Source organism: Nyctereutes procyonoides, unplaced genomic scaffold (assembly GCF_905146905.1).
Source record: "Nyctereutes procyonoides isolate TBG_1078 unplaced genomic scaffold, NYPRO_anot_genome, whole genome shotgun sequence".
NCBI lineage: Eukaryota > Metazoa > Chordata > Mammalia > Carnivora > Canidae > Nyctereutes > Nyctereutes procyonoides.
The window spans coordinates 6439659-6456564 of record NW_026575048.1 but is presented as its reverse complement, the minus strand read 5'-3'; the positions used below and the strand labels follow the sequence as shown (position 1 = coordinate 6456564).

At 51.8% G+C, this 16906-nt stretch overlaps 2 protein-coding genes across 6 annotated transcripts in view; one reads left to right on the top strand and one right to left on the bottom strand.

The window, feature by feature from the left end:
• The window catches only part of ADAM17 (ADAM metallopeptidase domain 17), a 48001-nt gene extending 44002 nt beyond the window's left edge, over positions 1–3999 (top strand). For all 3 annotated transcript variants that reach the window (XM_055327129.1, XM_055327130.1, XM_055327131.1), the window contains 3 exons: positions 310–398; positions 2099–2149; positions 2671–3999. In XM_055327129.1, coding sequence (XP_055183104.1) covers positions 310–398; positions 2099–2149; positions 2671–3021 — 491 coding nt within the window. In that variant the 3' untranslated portion in view covers positions 3022–3999. The remainder of the gene's footprint in view (positions 1–309; positions 399–2098; positions 2150–2670) is intronic.
• Positions 4000–4468: 469 nt separating this feature from the next.
• On the bottom strand, positions 4469–14947 carry IAH1 (isoamyl acetate hydrolyzing esterase 1 (putative)). 3 transcript variants are annotated; one of them, XM_055327132.1, is made up of 6 exons: positions 14841–14947; positions 13935–13987; positions 8828–8976; positions 6840–7001; positions 5801–5922; positions 4469–4788 (listed from the first exon to the last, which is right to left on the bottom strand). In XM_055327132.1, exons 1-6 carry the CDS (start codon positions 14919–14921, stop codon positions 4606–4608), a joined length of 750 nt encoding a protein of 249 aa, XP_055183107.1. In that variant the 5' UTR covers positions 14922–14947; the 3' UTR covers positions 4469–4605. The 3 variants fall into 3 exon arrangements, with proteins under 3 accessions (XP_055183107.1, XP_055183108.1, XP_055183110.1); XM_055327133.1 differs by having other exon boundaries at positions 13674–13987; positions 14841–14935; XM_055327135.1 differs by lacking the exon at positions 14841–14947 and having other exon boundaries at positions 8828–8944; positions 13674–13984.
• Positions 14948–16906: the final 1959 nt, after the last annotated feature.

Below are 16906 nucleotides of genomic sequence, written 5' to 3'. Positions count from 1 at the left end.
GAGTAGTAGCTTCCTGTGTGGCTGGTCCCTGACCCCACCCCTCCAGGGACTGTGTTGAGCATTGTGACGTGATGTGTTCTTGTCAATAAGTAGGTCAGGGCTCTGTGTGGAATGGCACCCGTGGGCTGGGGTGTGGGCTGAGGGGCGGTGGTCCAATGTGGCGTGGGTGACACGGTGCTAGGTGCTGCGTCAGTAGCGTCGCCTGGCCAGCAGTGTGGCATCTGACACCACGATAGTATACCAAGAGCATTTAATTTTGAATCTCTAAAGTACTTGATCAAAATATTTGCTGTTTGGAATTGTTCACAGGGAAGTTTTTAGCAGACAACATCGTAGGTTCTGTCCTGGTTTTCTCCTTGATATTCTGGATCCCCTTCAGCATTCTTGTCCATTGCGTGGTAAGTCACCAACTTGTAGGTAGTGAGACATTTTATTAGCATTTTGGCAAATCTGGGTGCCTGGGTGGTTCAGTCTGTTAAGCATTTGCCTTCGGCTCAGGTCATGATTCATGATCTCAGGGTCCTGGGTTTGGGTCTTGCATAGGGCTCCCTGCTCTGCAGGAAGCATGCTTTTCCCCCTGAACACCCCCCTCCCCCCATGAATAAATACGTAAAGTCTTAAAAAGTTTTCCCAACCTTACTACTTTTGAAAAAGATAAAATTTGTTCTTAGCAAGACCTGACCTGATGTTTCCAATGACATTTTGTGGGGGTTATTCCCTAGGAAAGCTTATTTTGTGAATAGTTTTTTTTTTTTTTTTTTTGCTAATTGTTTTTTAAAAGAAATTATGCTTTTTGTATGTGGATATTTGTTCTCATATATAATTTGAGGATTGTTCTACTTCTGAGACTGCTTCACTGGATGTCTAGGACCTCTGTCTGAATGAAGCTTTGAAATGACCATTTTAGGCTTTGTTATGATGGAACAAATAATCAAAGCTCAGCATATAGATTCCTGACCTTGTCATATGAGGTGCTCAGATCCTCCTGTCTGATAAGAGGGAGCAATCTTTATCATTCTCCTTCAAGATAAATAACAGCCAACAGGGTGAATAGGGCTTTCCCTAACGAACTGCACGTGATAGATAAACTTGGGGACTTTAAAAAAACTCTTCTTATGACTCCATTCACCTTGGTTCTGTGGGAAAATGGGGATTTGTCTGCTGTAGGGATGAGAAATGGGACCCAGGCTTCCAGACTTGTGCTTAGGCAATGTCCCCTCAGGGGCGCACTTGGAAGATTCCAGCACAGCTATCTCTGGAGTCAGTCTTGCCCGGGCCCTCTCACCGAGCAGCTGTTCCTCAGGGTGGTGAGCGCGGTGGGTGCGAGGAGGGCAATCTGGGGGGCAGCCCTGCCAAGGCAAAGCTGTGTTAGGGTGACATGGTCGAAGCTCTGACAGGTGGCCGACTGTGCCACCTGTTACTGTTTTTACCTGTGAGGCTGACCTACTTTGTTTGCATTGAAAGTTACCATCGTGGACTGAGGCCTGACCCTTGGTTTTGGAGCAGAGCCGCTAGAGAGGAGGGAGGGTGGCGCCTCGTTGCTGACCACAGACTGTTATGGCATCTGGACTGGAAGCCAGGCCTAGGTTCTCAGACTCCACCTGCTGCCTTGTCCATTGTCGTGTTCTCCTCGGGCAGGGGCCGGGGCAGCGGGTGGAGCCACGTGTCCAGCCTTCTGCGGAAGTATGGTGTAGGGCCTTCAGGCTCAGTTCCTCTGGGAATTTGGGCCACAGGAACTCTGGAAACAGCTGAGTGTAGCGGCCATGGCGGGCTGGGGCATTTTGAGGCCAGGACTGGGTGAGACTGCACGCAGCGTCCCTATTCCCGGCAGCTGCCCTCGTGGTCTGACCCCTGAGCACACAGGGAGATGCCTTTGGGGAAGTCTCTCAGAAGAACTGCACTTCAGCATTTCTTGACTAGTTCCTTGTTGACTCCAAAACACTTGTGCGCTGGTGGGAGGACTCTGAAAGTCTGTGCAGGAAATTGTCCCCTACTGGAGCTGCTAACACGTGCCACACTCCTGTTCTGAGGTGGTTCCTCACGCAGGAGGAGCCTCTGAATTGTCAGAATGACCTTTTCCTGCTCCTTTTCCTTCTAGGATAAGAAGCTGGATAAGCAGTATGAGTCTCTGTCTCTCTTCCACCCCAGCGTAAGTACTTGGGAAACGGTCACTGCCAGGCAGTCACTCAGAGCCCCTGCTAGAGCCGGGGCCACCCCAGCAAGGGCCCACCCTGGCAGTAGGTACCCCCTGCCCCCAGCAAGGGCCACCCCAGCAGGGGGCTGGTGGCCTCTGTGGCTGCAGGGCTGCACCCTCTCTGCGGTAGTAGGTCCTTCCTGGCAGGAAGGATCTACGTGGGAACTCTGACGAGTTGTGTGGATGGATTTAAACTCAAGGGTGGGTCGGCCCGCCCGCCCACCCCCAGCCCCAAGTTAGCTGGTCTACACTGACCTACGTTAATGTTCTGAGAACTTTTCCTGTCTTCTGGGATCCTTACTTGATAGGATTGGGTCTTCAGGTGGCAAATTGTCAGGACCTGTGGGGTGTATGGGGGCCTCACCCTCATGCTTTCCTTAGTGTGGGGCGGTCATGGGGCCCGGAGCGGACCGCCTTTTGGTGGGGAGGGTTGGAGCTGCAAGACCTGGACCGCCTTTGGCTCCGTGTCTTTGCAGAACGTGGAGATGCTGAGCAGCATGGACTCGGCCTCGGTCCGCATCATCAAGCCCTTTCCCGCGCCCCAGACACCCGGCCGCCCACAGCCCCTGCAGGCCGCCCCGGTCCCGCCGTCGATGCCTGCGGCACCCAAACTGGAGCACCAGCGCATGGACACGATCCAGGAGGACCCCAGCACAGACTCGCACGTGGACGAGGACGGCTTTGAGAAGGACCCCTTCCCCAACAGCAGCACAGCCGCCAAGTCCTTTGAGGACCTCACGGGCCGTCCGGTCACAAGAAGCGAGAAGGCCGCGTCCTTCAAGCTGCAGCGTCAGAACCGTGTGGGCAGCAAGGAGACGGAGTGCTAGGCTGCAGCCCCCGAGCTCGGGCTTCGGTGCGCAGGGTTTTTGAACCGTGGACTCGAAACCCCTGCGTCTATTTTGTGAAGATTTGGGAGAAATAAGGGACTTCCCAGCAGATGCTGGTCATGTGTTTGGACTCCTTTACACACACAAATTACTCCTTGTCCTTTGGAAGAGGTAAGGTGAATCTAGCTTATTTTGAGGCTTTCAGGTTTCATTTTTTTGTTTTGTTTCTAAAATATCCTTCAACCTGTGGTGCAAAAGCAGAAAATACAGCTGGATTAGGTCTTGAATATTTACATTTTTGTAAATTAACCTTTTTATCGAGAACAGCACTGATTAAGGAGATGATCAGTTTTTTTTTTTTATACACTGTAATGATCCGCTGACTATTGGGAGGCATTAGGCAGTTACTTGTGAGGACAACTGGAACACAGATTTTATTTTTTGCCTTCAGGTAAAGACAAAGGACATAAACAGAGTTAATATGTTCTAGAATGTGGGTTCTGTTTTTAGGCATTACCCAGAGCTTTCAGTAGCAGGGAGAATAACCCAGATTATTCCTAAATTTAAATGTGTTCATTTTTTTTTTTCAAATTCTAAGGTTAGCACTTCTAGGATTAAAACACAATCTAGCTTACAGATAGCCAAATTGAATTTACAGGATCTTGCCAAGTGTTCAGGGCTCCAGTCTGCTGGGCAGTTTGTTTCTTTCTGTCTGGTACTCGCCGTGCTCTTGAAATGCGCCCTGTTCACAAAGCCTAAGCTGCTTCAGCGTGAGAGCATGGTTGCCTCCTTGCAGACACTAGTGGCTAAGAGGGTACGTGAGCGAGTTCTCCTCAAAGCACAGCTGGTTTTGAAAGGCCGACGCGCTGTGCTGCGCAGGGAGGAAACGCAGCCTCTCCCTACACGGCTGGTTCCGAAAATCCCTTTGTAGTGACCCACAGGTGGACAGGTGTGTCGCTTCTTGCTTTAGGGCTTCAGGACTGTGTGCGTTTACTTTGTGAAGGATAAAAATTTATAGTTAAAAGCTCCCCCCACCCCAAGTAGTGAAATGTGCTCACAGCCAAAACATTGAGATAATTTGTAAACTTTGAGGGCAATTAACTGAACCTGTGACAAATCAATTCTTTTTTCTAAGGACGTTTATTATGCAGATGCCTGTTACACTAATACTTGAACTTATTAATGCCTTGTGGTGTTTGCGGTCTTTAACTTGTCAATGATAAACACTTCTGGAATCTGATAGGTGAGTGGGTGTATGTGAGAGTGAACGGTTCCCAGCTCCATGTAAGAAAATCAGTTTTTTTTTTTTTTTTATAAAATTATGACTTTTTAAACAAATACGTCTTTACCTTATTTCCATTTATAGAGTTAAGCCGCCCAGGGTTTGCACTGATGACACCTGCACCTAGTCAGATATCACCAGAACACAACAATCTGAGAGCGTCCCTAAAAATTCTAATGCTTTTATTAATCTTGGTGGGGGAGGTTCAGCGTTTTTTATTCCAAGGTCATGAGCAAAGAAAGGTCTGATCACTTATCTTTGTCACTTCCGGCAAGTTAATGGCCAGATTTGGTTTTCTATGGTTAATGGTCCCCGTCTCCCAGAAGACTTAGTTCTGGTTTGGCTTCTGCTACGTCTCGCCAGTAAGGGAGCAGCAAAGGCAAGGAGGAGACTTTCTTCTCTATCAGAGGCCACAGGTGGGAGAACAAGAACTCATTTCCCTTTGGTGACAAGTGCAGTCCATCTGACAGATAGGACGAGAAGTCCTGCAAGGGAGGAGAGAAGTTAGTGCGCGCTACTGGCCGCGCAGCTCCCCCTGCTGCCCGGACGGACTGAGCCACCTTCCAGCTCATCAGATGGAAGAGGAGGCTGAAAGAGTGAACACGGTGCACTGATGTCAACAAAAGCCCTGTCTGCTGGACACCGCCCGTCTGGGTATGAGGCAGACGGAGCTTGTCCTGTCCGGTCCTGAGCTGTAGCTGCCGGGTGCCCCGCGTCTACCCTTAAGAGCTGTGGGGAGCAGCCAGCGGGCCAGCTCGTTCACAACTCTCCCAGACCAGGGGTTCCCAGGCCTCGGGGCTCTTCTCTGCCCCACTCCCTGCGCTAGAACCTTCAAGGGTTCTTTGTAAGAGCCCCTCACACAGTAGCGTTCAGTTCTCAAACCTCTCAGATGGACGCCAACCCAGATGAAGCCAGGACACTGGGTGCTGTCCGCTGCTGCTCCTGGCCTGGGAAACCACAGGAGGGCCAGGCCCGGGCAAGGGCTGGGAGGGAGGCTGAAGTGCAGGTGTTGGTTTTGTGGGGGGAATTGCCCAGCGCGGGGGCCGCGGGAGCTGCTGGGGCCTGCGGAGGCGGAACTGCACGGGAAAGCCTCAGCCCTCCGGACTCAGCTGTGCCTCGTGGTGGGGGCTGGCGGGTGCCTACCATGAGGTCCTGCTTAAATCCGTCATTTTGCTTTTTAATGAGTTTTAAACCAACCCTCCCCCATATTATAAAAGAACTTGGCCTGAATGTCCTTAATAGGAACCATTTTTTGGCTCCTTTTGCTCTGTGCGGACTCCTGACCGTTTGAGGGGTCCCGGGGAAGGATGCCAGCTGCTGGGTGCAGCAGAGGAACCCGGCCGAGCAAGGGTGGGGGCTGCACGCTGTCCTGGAGCCTCTGGGGCTCCCCGGTTTAACTGGTGAAAGGGATAATGGTCTCACCTACTCAGAGCCACACACAGCGGGGTCACGTCTGTGTGATCCCACTCCCCCCGAGGACCGAGCCAGCCCCGGTACCTGTGTGTCCTTCTGCATCAGGGTCCACAGGTCAAGGACATCGATCCCACAGTCGTGGGCCACCTGGAGGCAGGCGCCTGCGTATTCACCAACAACCGAGTTCAGACGATTTAATTTGCAGCCTGTTGAGAGAGTGCAGGCAGGTGACAGCGGGCCCTTGTGCAGGCCCGGTGACCCGGAGGCTTCTCCATCCACAGGCACGTAGCTCATCTACGTAAGTGAAACGAGTTTCACGGAACAGTGCCTACTGTGTCCCAGACACTGTTTTTTTCTATTCCATTAAAGAAACGTAACTCGCTCGGTGCTATGACCTACAATCTGGGAAGCACCAAGGAGCTCTAACTGGCACACCTCCGCTCACCTGGGCTGAGCACGAATGTTCCGGGAGGACAGACCTGCCACCCCACAAGCCATCATGAGGGTCCCCCACTAAGCTCTGAGCCAGCGACAGGGCAACTCATCCACTTCCTGTGACGGTGGGCAGAGCCCCTTCCTCCCTGTCCGTCCTCTTGAGGGTAAACCTGCCTACTTACCTCCGTGGGGGAACTGTATTTACAGGACGGCCGCCCTCCCTAGCCCGGCAGGCAGGAACCGGGGCCAGGTCCTGGCTTAGCACCCAAGGTGCCTCCTGGTGTGGCCGGGCGGAGACCTGGTGTTGGCCAGCAGCCCACTGCTGCAGAGCGGTGGCACAGGCAAGGCTGCGTGTGGACAGAGAAAGGGCACAGCAGCGGCCGAGGCACTTCCCCCTGCTGCGAAGTTGGGAGGACAGCCTGGTGCGTACCCAGGCGGGCTGCGGAGATGCTCGCTCAGCATCCACACGGCTCCTTCCAGGCCGGGGCCGCCTCAGCCACAGTGAGGATCCCTCACCTGGGCCACACCTGCAGGGGTCCACGTAACCCAAGCTCTGCCTTCTGGGCTTCATCTCCGTTAACACAAAACAGCCCGATAAGGACATGCAGGCCTCAGACCCTAGGCGCACAGACGGGAGTCTCTCCGACGCTGGTGCTCCGGCTGCTGGGCACGCTGCCGACATGCTTACCTTGCAGGAGGCACTCCTGCTCCCACGCAGCCTCCCAGAGTGGGGGCGGCGTGATGAGGACGATCCTGTCCTCAGGGACGTCCACGGACTTCAGGTACTGCACCATGCTCTTTAGATTCGCCACGTACTCGTTCAGGGGGATGTGCTGCTTGGGATTCTCATCTGTCGGGGAGGAACACGGATACCCCAGGTGCACACTTGTTACAGGTGACAACAGGAAGGTCAGTACGCACTCCAGGTCTGAGGCTCTAGAGGGCGCCTGGCAGCGGCGGCTTAGCACCCAGGACCTCAGCGCTCGGCTGGCGCAGAGGGAAGCTGCCAGGTTCCGGCCTAGCCTCGCCCTGGGGGACATGCTCGGCCTTCCCGTGCTGTGACTTCCTCACCGGGGAGGACGAGAGCTGGGTCTGCCTGACGGGGTCGTGAAGATCCATCGGCACAGCGTGGGAAGCAGCCGGCCAACACAGGTCAGCCGTGGCCCCACGCCCATCATGATGGCGGAGGCTTATTTCTAAATGGGCTCATGTGCAAGTGTACAAGAGCCGCTGCAGGCGTGTGGCAAACCACACGTGAATACAATCCCAGGAGGAGACTAAAACCACTCTGATCTCACCACCCAGAAAACCGCTGGCAGCATGTGGACGTACTTCTAGTCTTTTCCATATGATACGTATACTTTAAAAAACAAACTGGAATCATGCTGAAGATACATAACCACACTGGACTTTTTCATGTGACATTATTATATAGACTACAGGCGTTTCTGTGTCCACAGGTCCCCAAAACATGGCTAGTTGTCAGGGGACCAGCCTGACCACGCGGCGCCCTACCGTTTGCCGTGACAGACGTCCTCACAGAAGCGTCTGCACCGCTGCGTGGCTGCTTTACTGAGTGTCGGGCTGCTTCCAGGCGAGGCAAGCCCTCCGCTGCAGCCCTCAACTATCCTTCCAGACGGCAGCTTTCCCCAGCGGCTGGGAGAGCGTGCCCATCTCACTTCACACTCGTAGCTCTGAGCACAAGAGCTTAAGAAATAAGTTCCAATTTGAGTCTTTATGGTTTGACATATTCCATAAGCCTTATTTTTTCCTTTATGATTTCCTCCATTGCTTTTATGCTTGGAACCTGTTTCTCCTTGTCTTAATTCTGATAAAAATTCACCTTTGTGAGTTTCCTTACAGCCTTTGGTGTATGACATAAAGGGTCTCTGCTAACAGTCGCAGTTCCTAGAATAGCTTTCTCAGCGACGGCGAGCACCCCTGGCTCTCCCTGCAGCCTCACCCGTGCCATCCCCACCTGTGCCCAGGGCTTGCCAACTCTCCCTGTTATGCTGCGCCCGGGGCCCCCCTCGCAGGAGCAGGAGGGAGGGCAGGGCCCACGCTGGCCAGCCCTCCATCCTCAGGGGTAGCGCTTTCCAAAGACAGGGACACAGCCCCACTTCATGCCCGTTTCCCAGCACCCGGAGGAAGTCCGTGCCCGGGCTGGGGTGGCATCCTGAGTTGCTCCCCCACGGGTGGTTCACCCCCTGCAAGGTGGGCGCCCTGCTGCCAGCTACCCCAACTAATGAGAAAAACATTCAAAACTCAGCACAACACTAATGGACCCCAGAAAACATTTTAAAGTGTTTGAGATCTTAGATTGGCCAATAACTCGGGTACAAAATAAGTCGGGAATAAAACCTGCTGACATTAAAGCCAGAAGAAATACAAATAAACTCTGGGAACTCTAAGACTATTGGGCAAGAAGTACACAGCTGAAGAAAGTTTCTAAGTTTGCTCTGACACAAAAACGGGTGCTTGGGGGCTCAGTCTAACCTAACCCGTGGTTTCTGCCCAGGTTGTGACCTCAGGGTCATGAAATCGAGCCCCAGGTTGGGCTCCACGCTGGCTATGGAGTCTGCTCGCGATTCGCCCCCCCCCCCCCCCCCCCGCACAGGTGCACTCGCTCACTCTCAAAACAAAGAATGAAGTAGAAAAACCCAAGAATGCCTTTACCTTTCAGTGCACTGTCATTGGCACCGAAGAAAATTGTCACTGCTACTGGGCGGTCCAGACTGTCCCCTTTCCTGATTAATCTTGGAAGGATGATTTTGGCCCATCTGGTATTGTAACCTGAAAATCCACGATTCAGAACATCACATTTTCTGAAATGGAGAATTTTTTAAAAAAGATGAATTGTGGTCAAAGAATGGTTTCTAGTCCTCCCTGCAGTGAACCCATGGTGTGTGCCCTCCAGGCCGTGGCACCTGCTGAGGTCAGGTGGCTCTGATGTGCTTTCACCTTTTTACAGTTTAAGTCACCTCTGCCCTCAACGTGAGGCTCGAACCCAGTCCCGAGATCGTGTCACAGGCTTTTTGGACTGAGCCAACCAGGTGCCCAAGGAGTTTCATTTGAGAAGAGCAGGCACAGAGTTGAACGTGCCGGCCTTAAATCTGTCCAAGACACAGGTCAAGCCCTTCCTTGACAGGAGTTCTGAGTAACTGAGCAAACGGGCTGTCATTTTGTCTGCAGACTCACGCATGGGCGGCGAGGTCCCGTGACGTGGAGTTTGCAGCAGACGGGTGCTATGTGAGCAAGCATTGTGGGCAGAAGTCACCAGCAGCTGGAGCTCGGGGGTAACAATGGTTTGGGTCTGTACATGGAGTTTTTTTTGAGGCGTTTTTACAGACTTGTTTTTAAGAAGCATCTTAGGGTGTGCAGCAAACCCAAAAGGAGGAAATAGTTCCCACACTCCTGCCCCCAAGAGCGGCACATTTGTTGTGATAAACCTACAGTGATGTCATTATCAGTATTAGCCCATGGTTTTCAGTCCTTTTAGTTTTTTAAAAGATTTTATTTGAGAGAACACTAGATGGGAGAGGGGTCGGAGGGCAGTGAGAAGCTGACTCCCTGCTGAGCAGGGAGCCCCACGCGGGGCTCAAGCCTGGGACTCCAGGATGAGGACCTGAGCTGAAGGCAGACGCTTCACCGACTGAGCCACCAGGCATGCCTGATTCAACAATTTCAGGAAATATATTGTTTTTCCTTCTTAAAAATATGTGGTTTGGGGACACCCTTCCTCTCTCCCCCCTGCTTGTGCCCACGCACACTCTTAAATAAAATCTTAAAAAAAAAAACTCCGTGGTTTGATTCCCAGTACCGTATGGTACAATGAACATGGATCTTGACTGGTTGCCTGGGTTTGTGTCCCTGCTCCTTTACTTAGTGGTCAGGCCCCCTGCTTTTTGTAGATGCTTAAAGTTGTCCATAATAAAATTAAGAAAACACCTCAGTACAATTTATGGTTAGCAAATTGACATGGTTCACTTTGGTATATAGTTCAAATTCCTACGTGAGCAGAGAACCCAGGGCACCAACCGACAACTGCAGGCTACCAGGCCAGTCAACAGATGCGGAGACAAGAGGAAGGGACTTGGTTTGACGTTACTCGAAAAGCTCTCAAAATTTATAAATCTTGGGGACAAAATTTAGTCATTTTTTAAAAAAGATTTTATTTATTCAAGACAAACACATGAGAGAGAGAGAGAGAGAGAGAGAGAGAGAGAGAGAGAGAGAGAGAGAGAGGCGCGCAGAGACACAGGCAGAGGGAGAAGCAGGCTGCATGCAGGGAGCCCGACATGGGACTCAATCCTGGGTCTCTAGGATCATACCCCGCACTGAAGGCGGCGCCAAACTGCTGGCCATCGGGGCTGCCCATCCACATTTATTTCTAAGTGTGATGCTTGGGGTTTTTAATGCATAATGATTACAAAAAGCTGGCTAGCCACTTTAAAGACTACCTTAATTTAAGGAATACTGTGGGGTGCCTGGAGGGCTCTGTTGGTTAAGCATCTCTTGACCTCAGCTCAGGTCTTGATCTCAGGGTCGTGGGTTCAAGCCCTCTTTGGGCTCCACACCCAGTGTAGAGCCTACTTAAAAAATTTTTTTTTTGACAAGAGGAGTTTGTTTCCTGTCCCTCCAGCGGTTTACTCAGTGCAATGTTTTAAAAACCAGGTGAGGTGGCTTCCTCCCTAAGGCCTTCATGATGTGGGAGGAGAGGGGAAAGGTCTGGAATCAGAGTGACCAGGGCCTGGATTTTGTTACCCTTGACTAACAGATCAGGTTTTGGCCCTTAATTTCTCTGAGTTTCAGGCTCCCCAGCTATGAAAGCTGAACCTTATCTGCTGGGCAGTGTGAAGATGAAAAGCAGCCATTACAGACTGAAAAAGAATATTATAAGGCTATGAACCAGGAAAAAAGCGGGAGTGAGAGAGGCCCAGGGTTCAAACTGCTGAGGTTCCCTTCTGAAAGGGGAGGCGATCGGAGTTGCTCCAGATTGAACAGTATCATCAATATGCCCACCTTACTCCACAGCCTACAGAAACTGGCAAATGAAGACTGGCTTTTACTTAAATTCATGAATAACAAGTATTTAAGTTCAGATGAAAAGGGAACAGATAAGAACAGAAAGATTCTTTGCCAAATGTCCAGCTCTCGGAGATTGCCTTCCAGAAACAATATAGATTATGCGGTTTTATAAACCGGGCAGAGGCTGATCTTTTTTTTTTTTTCCAGAGGCTGATCTTTAAAAGCAAACAGCAGCTTTTAAAAACTGAAAAGGGTGAATTTATTCTAACTTCTTCAAACCAAGTATTTTTGGTCAAAGAAATACTGAGATAAGGCTAAAAAAAGAAAATAAGTCAGTGAATTTTAAAAGGCTTTATATAGATTTAAGAATTATTAAAATGGTTTTCTCATGCTAAAACTTAAAAGATGTCACTATAGGACAGTGTATTTTAGATTTATTCCTATGCACATATGCAGTGTACAGAAGGGCAGTTACATGAAGCCCTCCTAACTTTAAAATGTGGAAATTGGGTTACATTTGACACTGAGTTAGTCCACCTGAAACTAACACTGCATGTTAATTACACTTAGAAAAGAAAAGAAAAGAAAAGAAAAGAAAAGAAAAGAAAAGAAAAGAAAAGAACCCACCCCAAACCACTGTGAATCAGTTCAGGGCTGTGCCTACAGCTGAGGCTGACATAAAAAATCCACCCCCGGGGGCGCCTGGGTGGCTCAGTGGGTTGAGCTTCCTTCCAACTCTGGGTTTCCACTAGGGTCCTGATCTAGGATTGTGAGATGGGCCCCAACCCCTCTCCACTCAGGGTGCCTGCCTGGTCCTCTCCCCCCCTCCCCCCCACTCGTACATTCTCTGAAATGAAGCTTTTAAAAGAAAATTCACCCCAAGTGTTCACACAGCTAAAGATGAAAACATCCACCAAAGGGGAAGAACCCAGGTCTGGCACTAAAAAAAGGAGGGTGGAGTGGAATCCTCTGGAGTCTCCACCTCCCCTGCCAGTCGCGCCAACCGCAGCTGGGTCTGCCCAGTGGAAGAACAGAGAAGAGAGGCTGTGGGGCTCCCTCTGCCAGGGGTCTGCTGCCCCAGCAAGGGATTTTAGTTCCTAATCCTCGGGCGAGTGTGCCCAGGAGAGGCAGGCACTCTGGGCCGGAGCCCTAAGGGGTAAGAGGTCACTGAGGTGAAGCCTCTGTGGAGTGGGCCAGCAGCCACTCCGCTGCACGTTGGGTCTCAAAAGGATGCCTGTCGGGAGTAGGGATGGAACCGCACAGACCACACGCTGTCTCCAACTCTGTCTTGTAACTTTTCTCAATTCTGAAAAATAAACTAGCTTCTAATTAAGCGGTCTTCTAGCAAGCATATTTGGAAACTGTCAATTCTCACCAGATTTTAGTACTAAAATGATTATTAAACATTTGGTAAAAATTATGTGTGGGTAAATATCTGAAATGCCTGGTTTTCTGGGCCACTAGAATTATTTAGCTTTTCAGAAAAAGTAAACAGGCCAATTAAACAGTGGATTACTAAACATTAAAGCTACTATTCAAGGTACACTTGCAGGCGCCTTAGCAAGTTCACATTACACTTCCAGCCTCCCCAAGAGGAGAGCAGGTGCCCTAATCACCTCCAGAGGCTCAGGACCACCGGCTCCAAAGCCGGGCCACCTGCCACTTCCTAGGTGTGTGACCTCCATCTTCTCAGCTCTAAACTGGGTCAGAGACTAACCCGCTCTGTATTACAGGATAGTTGTGAAGACTAAATGAGCCAATACACATGAAGCATTTCAGTTTCTGGCACCTGGTAAGCATTCAGTAGAACTTAGCCATTATAATCCTCCCATTTTACAGAGGGAAAACTGAATGATAGTTTCATGTCCTAGATTAAGTCCACCTAAATAGGGAAAAACATTTGGGAACAGAAAAAGCTGGAAGGTCAAGTTTTTCATTTCTAGGTTAGGGGATAAACATGGAGAAAGTGAAGATATTTTAAAACACATTTGGAGATAACTGAAAATACATTTTCTTGGTGTATTAATTATACTGGTGAAGAAATTACCAAGTACTAATAAGATGGTAACACATCCAGCTTATTCCTTATAAAGGAGAAGACAAAACTCTTGATCAGTTTACTGGTATTCCAAATACTTGTGTTTACTGTTTTTAATGTGGAAAACATTTCTAAATATTCTGTAACCTTTTGAATTGGGGCAGTTTCCTAAAATGATGCTAGTTTTGGGTTATGAATATACATGGCTTTCTTTCGATTGAACTCCTTAGGACTTGTTTAAATCATATCCACTGTTGGGGTGACTGGGTGGCTTGGTGGCTCTGTGGTTGAGCGTCTGCCTTCAGCCCAGGGCGTGATCTTGGGGTTCCAGGGGCGAGTCCCATATTGGGCTCCCTGTGTGGAGCCTGTTTCTCCCTTGAATAAATAAAATCTTAAAAAAAAAAAAAATCATATGCACTGTAATAACTGGAAAAGAACTGGTCTTCAGATGAATACCTGTATCTGTTTGGCTCCAAACCCGGTATCCTTCCTACAACTTTTAGGGTTTGATTTCACATCCTGCAGAACTTCTGCTGAACCCTGAATGCCTGTCCTTCCTTCTGGCCCCCAACCCTGGAGACACACTAACGAGCTCAGGCCGGCAAAGAAAGGAGGAATATACTGTTTGGAAGCGCATCGGGCGCTCTTCCTCCTCTGAGAGGCAGTTACGGTTTCCATCAGCAAAGTCTCGGGCGTCCATCCAGAAACTATTCTCACCTGACCAGCTTGTCAGCCAGGGACGCTCCCCATCCACCCTGCTGGAAAGAAAACTGAGAAAGGAAAAAAAAAAAAAAAAAAAAGTCCGTTACTACTCGTCCGTGTAATCCGCGCATTTTAGAAGCGGGGCGTTTCGGTCGGCGGCGCCGGGTTTCCCTCGCGCTCCCGGACTTCCTGGCCCCCCTCGTGCTGCCCTCACACGTCATTTCAGGAATTAACTGCAGCGCCCCCGCAGCAGCGCCCGGGAAATCGGGGGTGGGGGTGGGGGGGCGTCTTCTTTCCTACCAGCTGGGCCCGTCACCCGCATCTTACTGAGAACTAACAGTCATTTCTACTTAGAAAAGCCACTGAAATTCATACACACGAGACAACAACCAACTGTACGAGCAGTCGGGAAGTGAGGCCCGGGCTGTACATTTCCAGGATTCTCAAGGGATAAGGAAGAGAATCACAGGACTCAGGGGGTGACGTTTTGAGACTATATATTCCTATAGATTTGGAAAGCCCTTCCTTACTGCCCAGACACAGAAAATTGAGGAAATCATGTTTGAAAAGACAAAAAAAAAAAAAAAAAATCCACCACGGGAACAGCTCTGAGAGGTACTTGGTCGCCCCGAGGTCGAACGAGTTCTCCCCTCACGCGGGCGGGCGGGCGGGCGGGCGGCAGCGGTCCCGGGGATTCGGCCGGCCACGTCCCCGCCCGCCCGTCGCCCGCCCACCCGGCGCCGCGCCCGCGCCGCGCCCCGCGGGGCCCCAGCAACAGGGACGCCCTCCCCGCCCGCGGCTCCGAAGCGGCCCGGACGTCGCGGTGCAGAGAGGCCGCAGCCAGCGAGCCGCCAGGCCCGCGGCCCTCGGGGGGCGCCGCCCAGAGGGGGACCCGGACGTGTGCGGACCGAGCGGCGGTACCTGGGTGATGGAGTCTCCGAAGAGCAACACCCGCGGCCAGAGCAGGGACGACCCGCCGCGCGCCGCCTCACACAGCGCCATGTTGCTTACCAGCGAGCGGCGGGGCCGGGCCGGATATCCGGGCGGGGCGGGGGGCGGGGCGCGCGGCCGGGGGGCGGGGCGGCGTCCGAACGGACCGTCGCACTCCTGTCGCCCGTGGGGTGCCTGCCCGCCGCACCCCCGGGGCTCCTCGAGCTCGACTCTTTGGCGACCAACGGGTCACTTTTAACACCTGCCGTTGCCCCTTGGAAAGCTCCCTTTTGTCCGTTTACAAAACGCACCCTGGTTGGCTCATCCCGGCTGTCGGGGGCGGGGCGCCCGCAGCCCCTCCCGGGGAGTCGGCCCGGCGGGGTCGCCCGGCAGTCCCCGGACCCGAAGGGAGCGCACCCCCCACGCGGGGTCAGATGCTCCGCAAATGGCAAGAGTGTGGAGATCGGTGGGGGGTAGGTGCTTCCGAGGGACTCGTTCATCACACAACCCTCCTTAAACGGACTCCACCATCTGTTTCGACCTCAGAGAAAACCTTAGGACGTTTGCTAAAGACAGGAAGGCAATGGCTTCTCGGCCTTTTGGCTAAGATCAAGTGGAGACGGGGTTTTGCAGTAGCGGAGAGAAATGAGCCAAGGAGCAGGGTGAGGGTATTAGGATGTACAACTGCCAGAAGGTAGAGCGATTACTTGCTCAACCATCTCCACAGGCTTCTTGCTGAAGGCAGGCGGGGTTGGGAGGCTGAGGAACTGAAGCGGATCCCCAGCAGGATTCCAGAGGGGCCAGGACAGAGCCAAGGTGGGGGCCCATTAGAAGACACAGGAGCTCCAGGACTCAGGAGCTTGACTCAAGTTTGGCCAGAGCCGGGGACACCTCAGCCACGCAGTGGAGTTGGATGGCTGTGATAGAAAATGAGCCAGAAGAATATTTCGAGACAAGTGAACTGAAGGAGAAAACCAGAAGAGCAGGGTGGGGGACAGCACGCACAGCAAAGCCAACATACCTCGCTGGGGCTAGGATGGAAGGTGTCAGGTGGGAGACTGGCTGGAGCCTGAGAGGCAGGGAGGGCGATGCAGAGCATAACCAAGCCCTCAGGCCAGTTCCCTGGCTTCGCCTAGAATCACCTGGGGGAGCTTTAAAACTGCTGATGAAGGAGCCTCACTCCAGACCAACTCACTTTACTTCTGATGGTGAGACGTGGGCGTCCGTGTCTTACTGCTCCCCACGTGATTCCAGCGTGCAGCCCAAGCCCCTGGCTTTGGTCAGGTGTTTGGACTTGACCCTAATTATAAGGAAGCCCGACAGGGCTTTCAGCAGGGAAAGCCTGAGAGCAGGTGTGTGCATCTCAGGACTGGACCACAGGGAGACAGGGAGGCTGTGGCAGGACCCAGAGGGGACTGGTGTCAGGGACTCAGAGCCCCAGTGTAGAGACAGGGACAGACTCAAGAGCAACTGGGAATCCTTGACTCAGACTGGTTACCTTGGAGAAAACTCCCTTTTACTCTATATATTGCTTTTTTTTTTTAAGATTTTATTTATTCATTCATTCATGAGAGACACAGAGAGGCAGAAACACAGGAGAAGCAGGCTCCATGCAGGGAGCCCGATTTGGGACTCGATCCTGGGACCTCAGGATTACGCCCTGGGCCAAAGGCAGGCGCCAAACCGCTGAGCCACCCAGGGATCCTCTATACATTGCTTTCTAAGATAATCTATAACAAACTTTTATGTGACACAAAAGGTGACCCTTAGAGCTTTGGTTTGGGTCAGAGACAAAATGGTGTATCTTACAGAAATACTTCATTTCAAGTAAAAGTTCAGATCTGTGCACTCGGGTCTCTCACTAGGAGGCAGGGAAGGAGTGCTCGGTGGCTCTAAGTCACCAAGAGGTGAGGCGAGAAGAGCACGAACAGGGCTGGTGGAAGTTAGGGGCTGTGGTTGGCGGACACTTTAGCTTGCCGGCCAGTGTGAGCCACTCTCGAGTTGGGCTGTGAAGGGGAGAGCGGGCTTCTGCACGTGCCTGGCCCTCCCACCCCCCA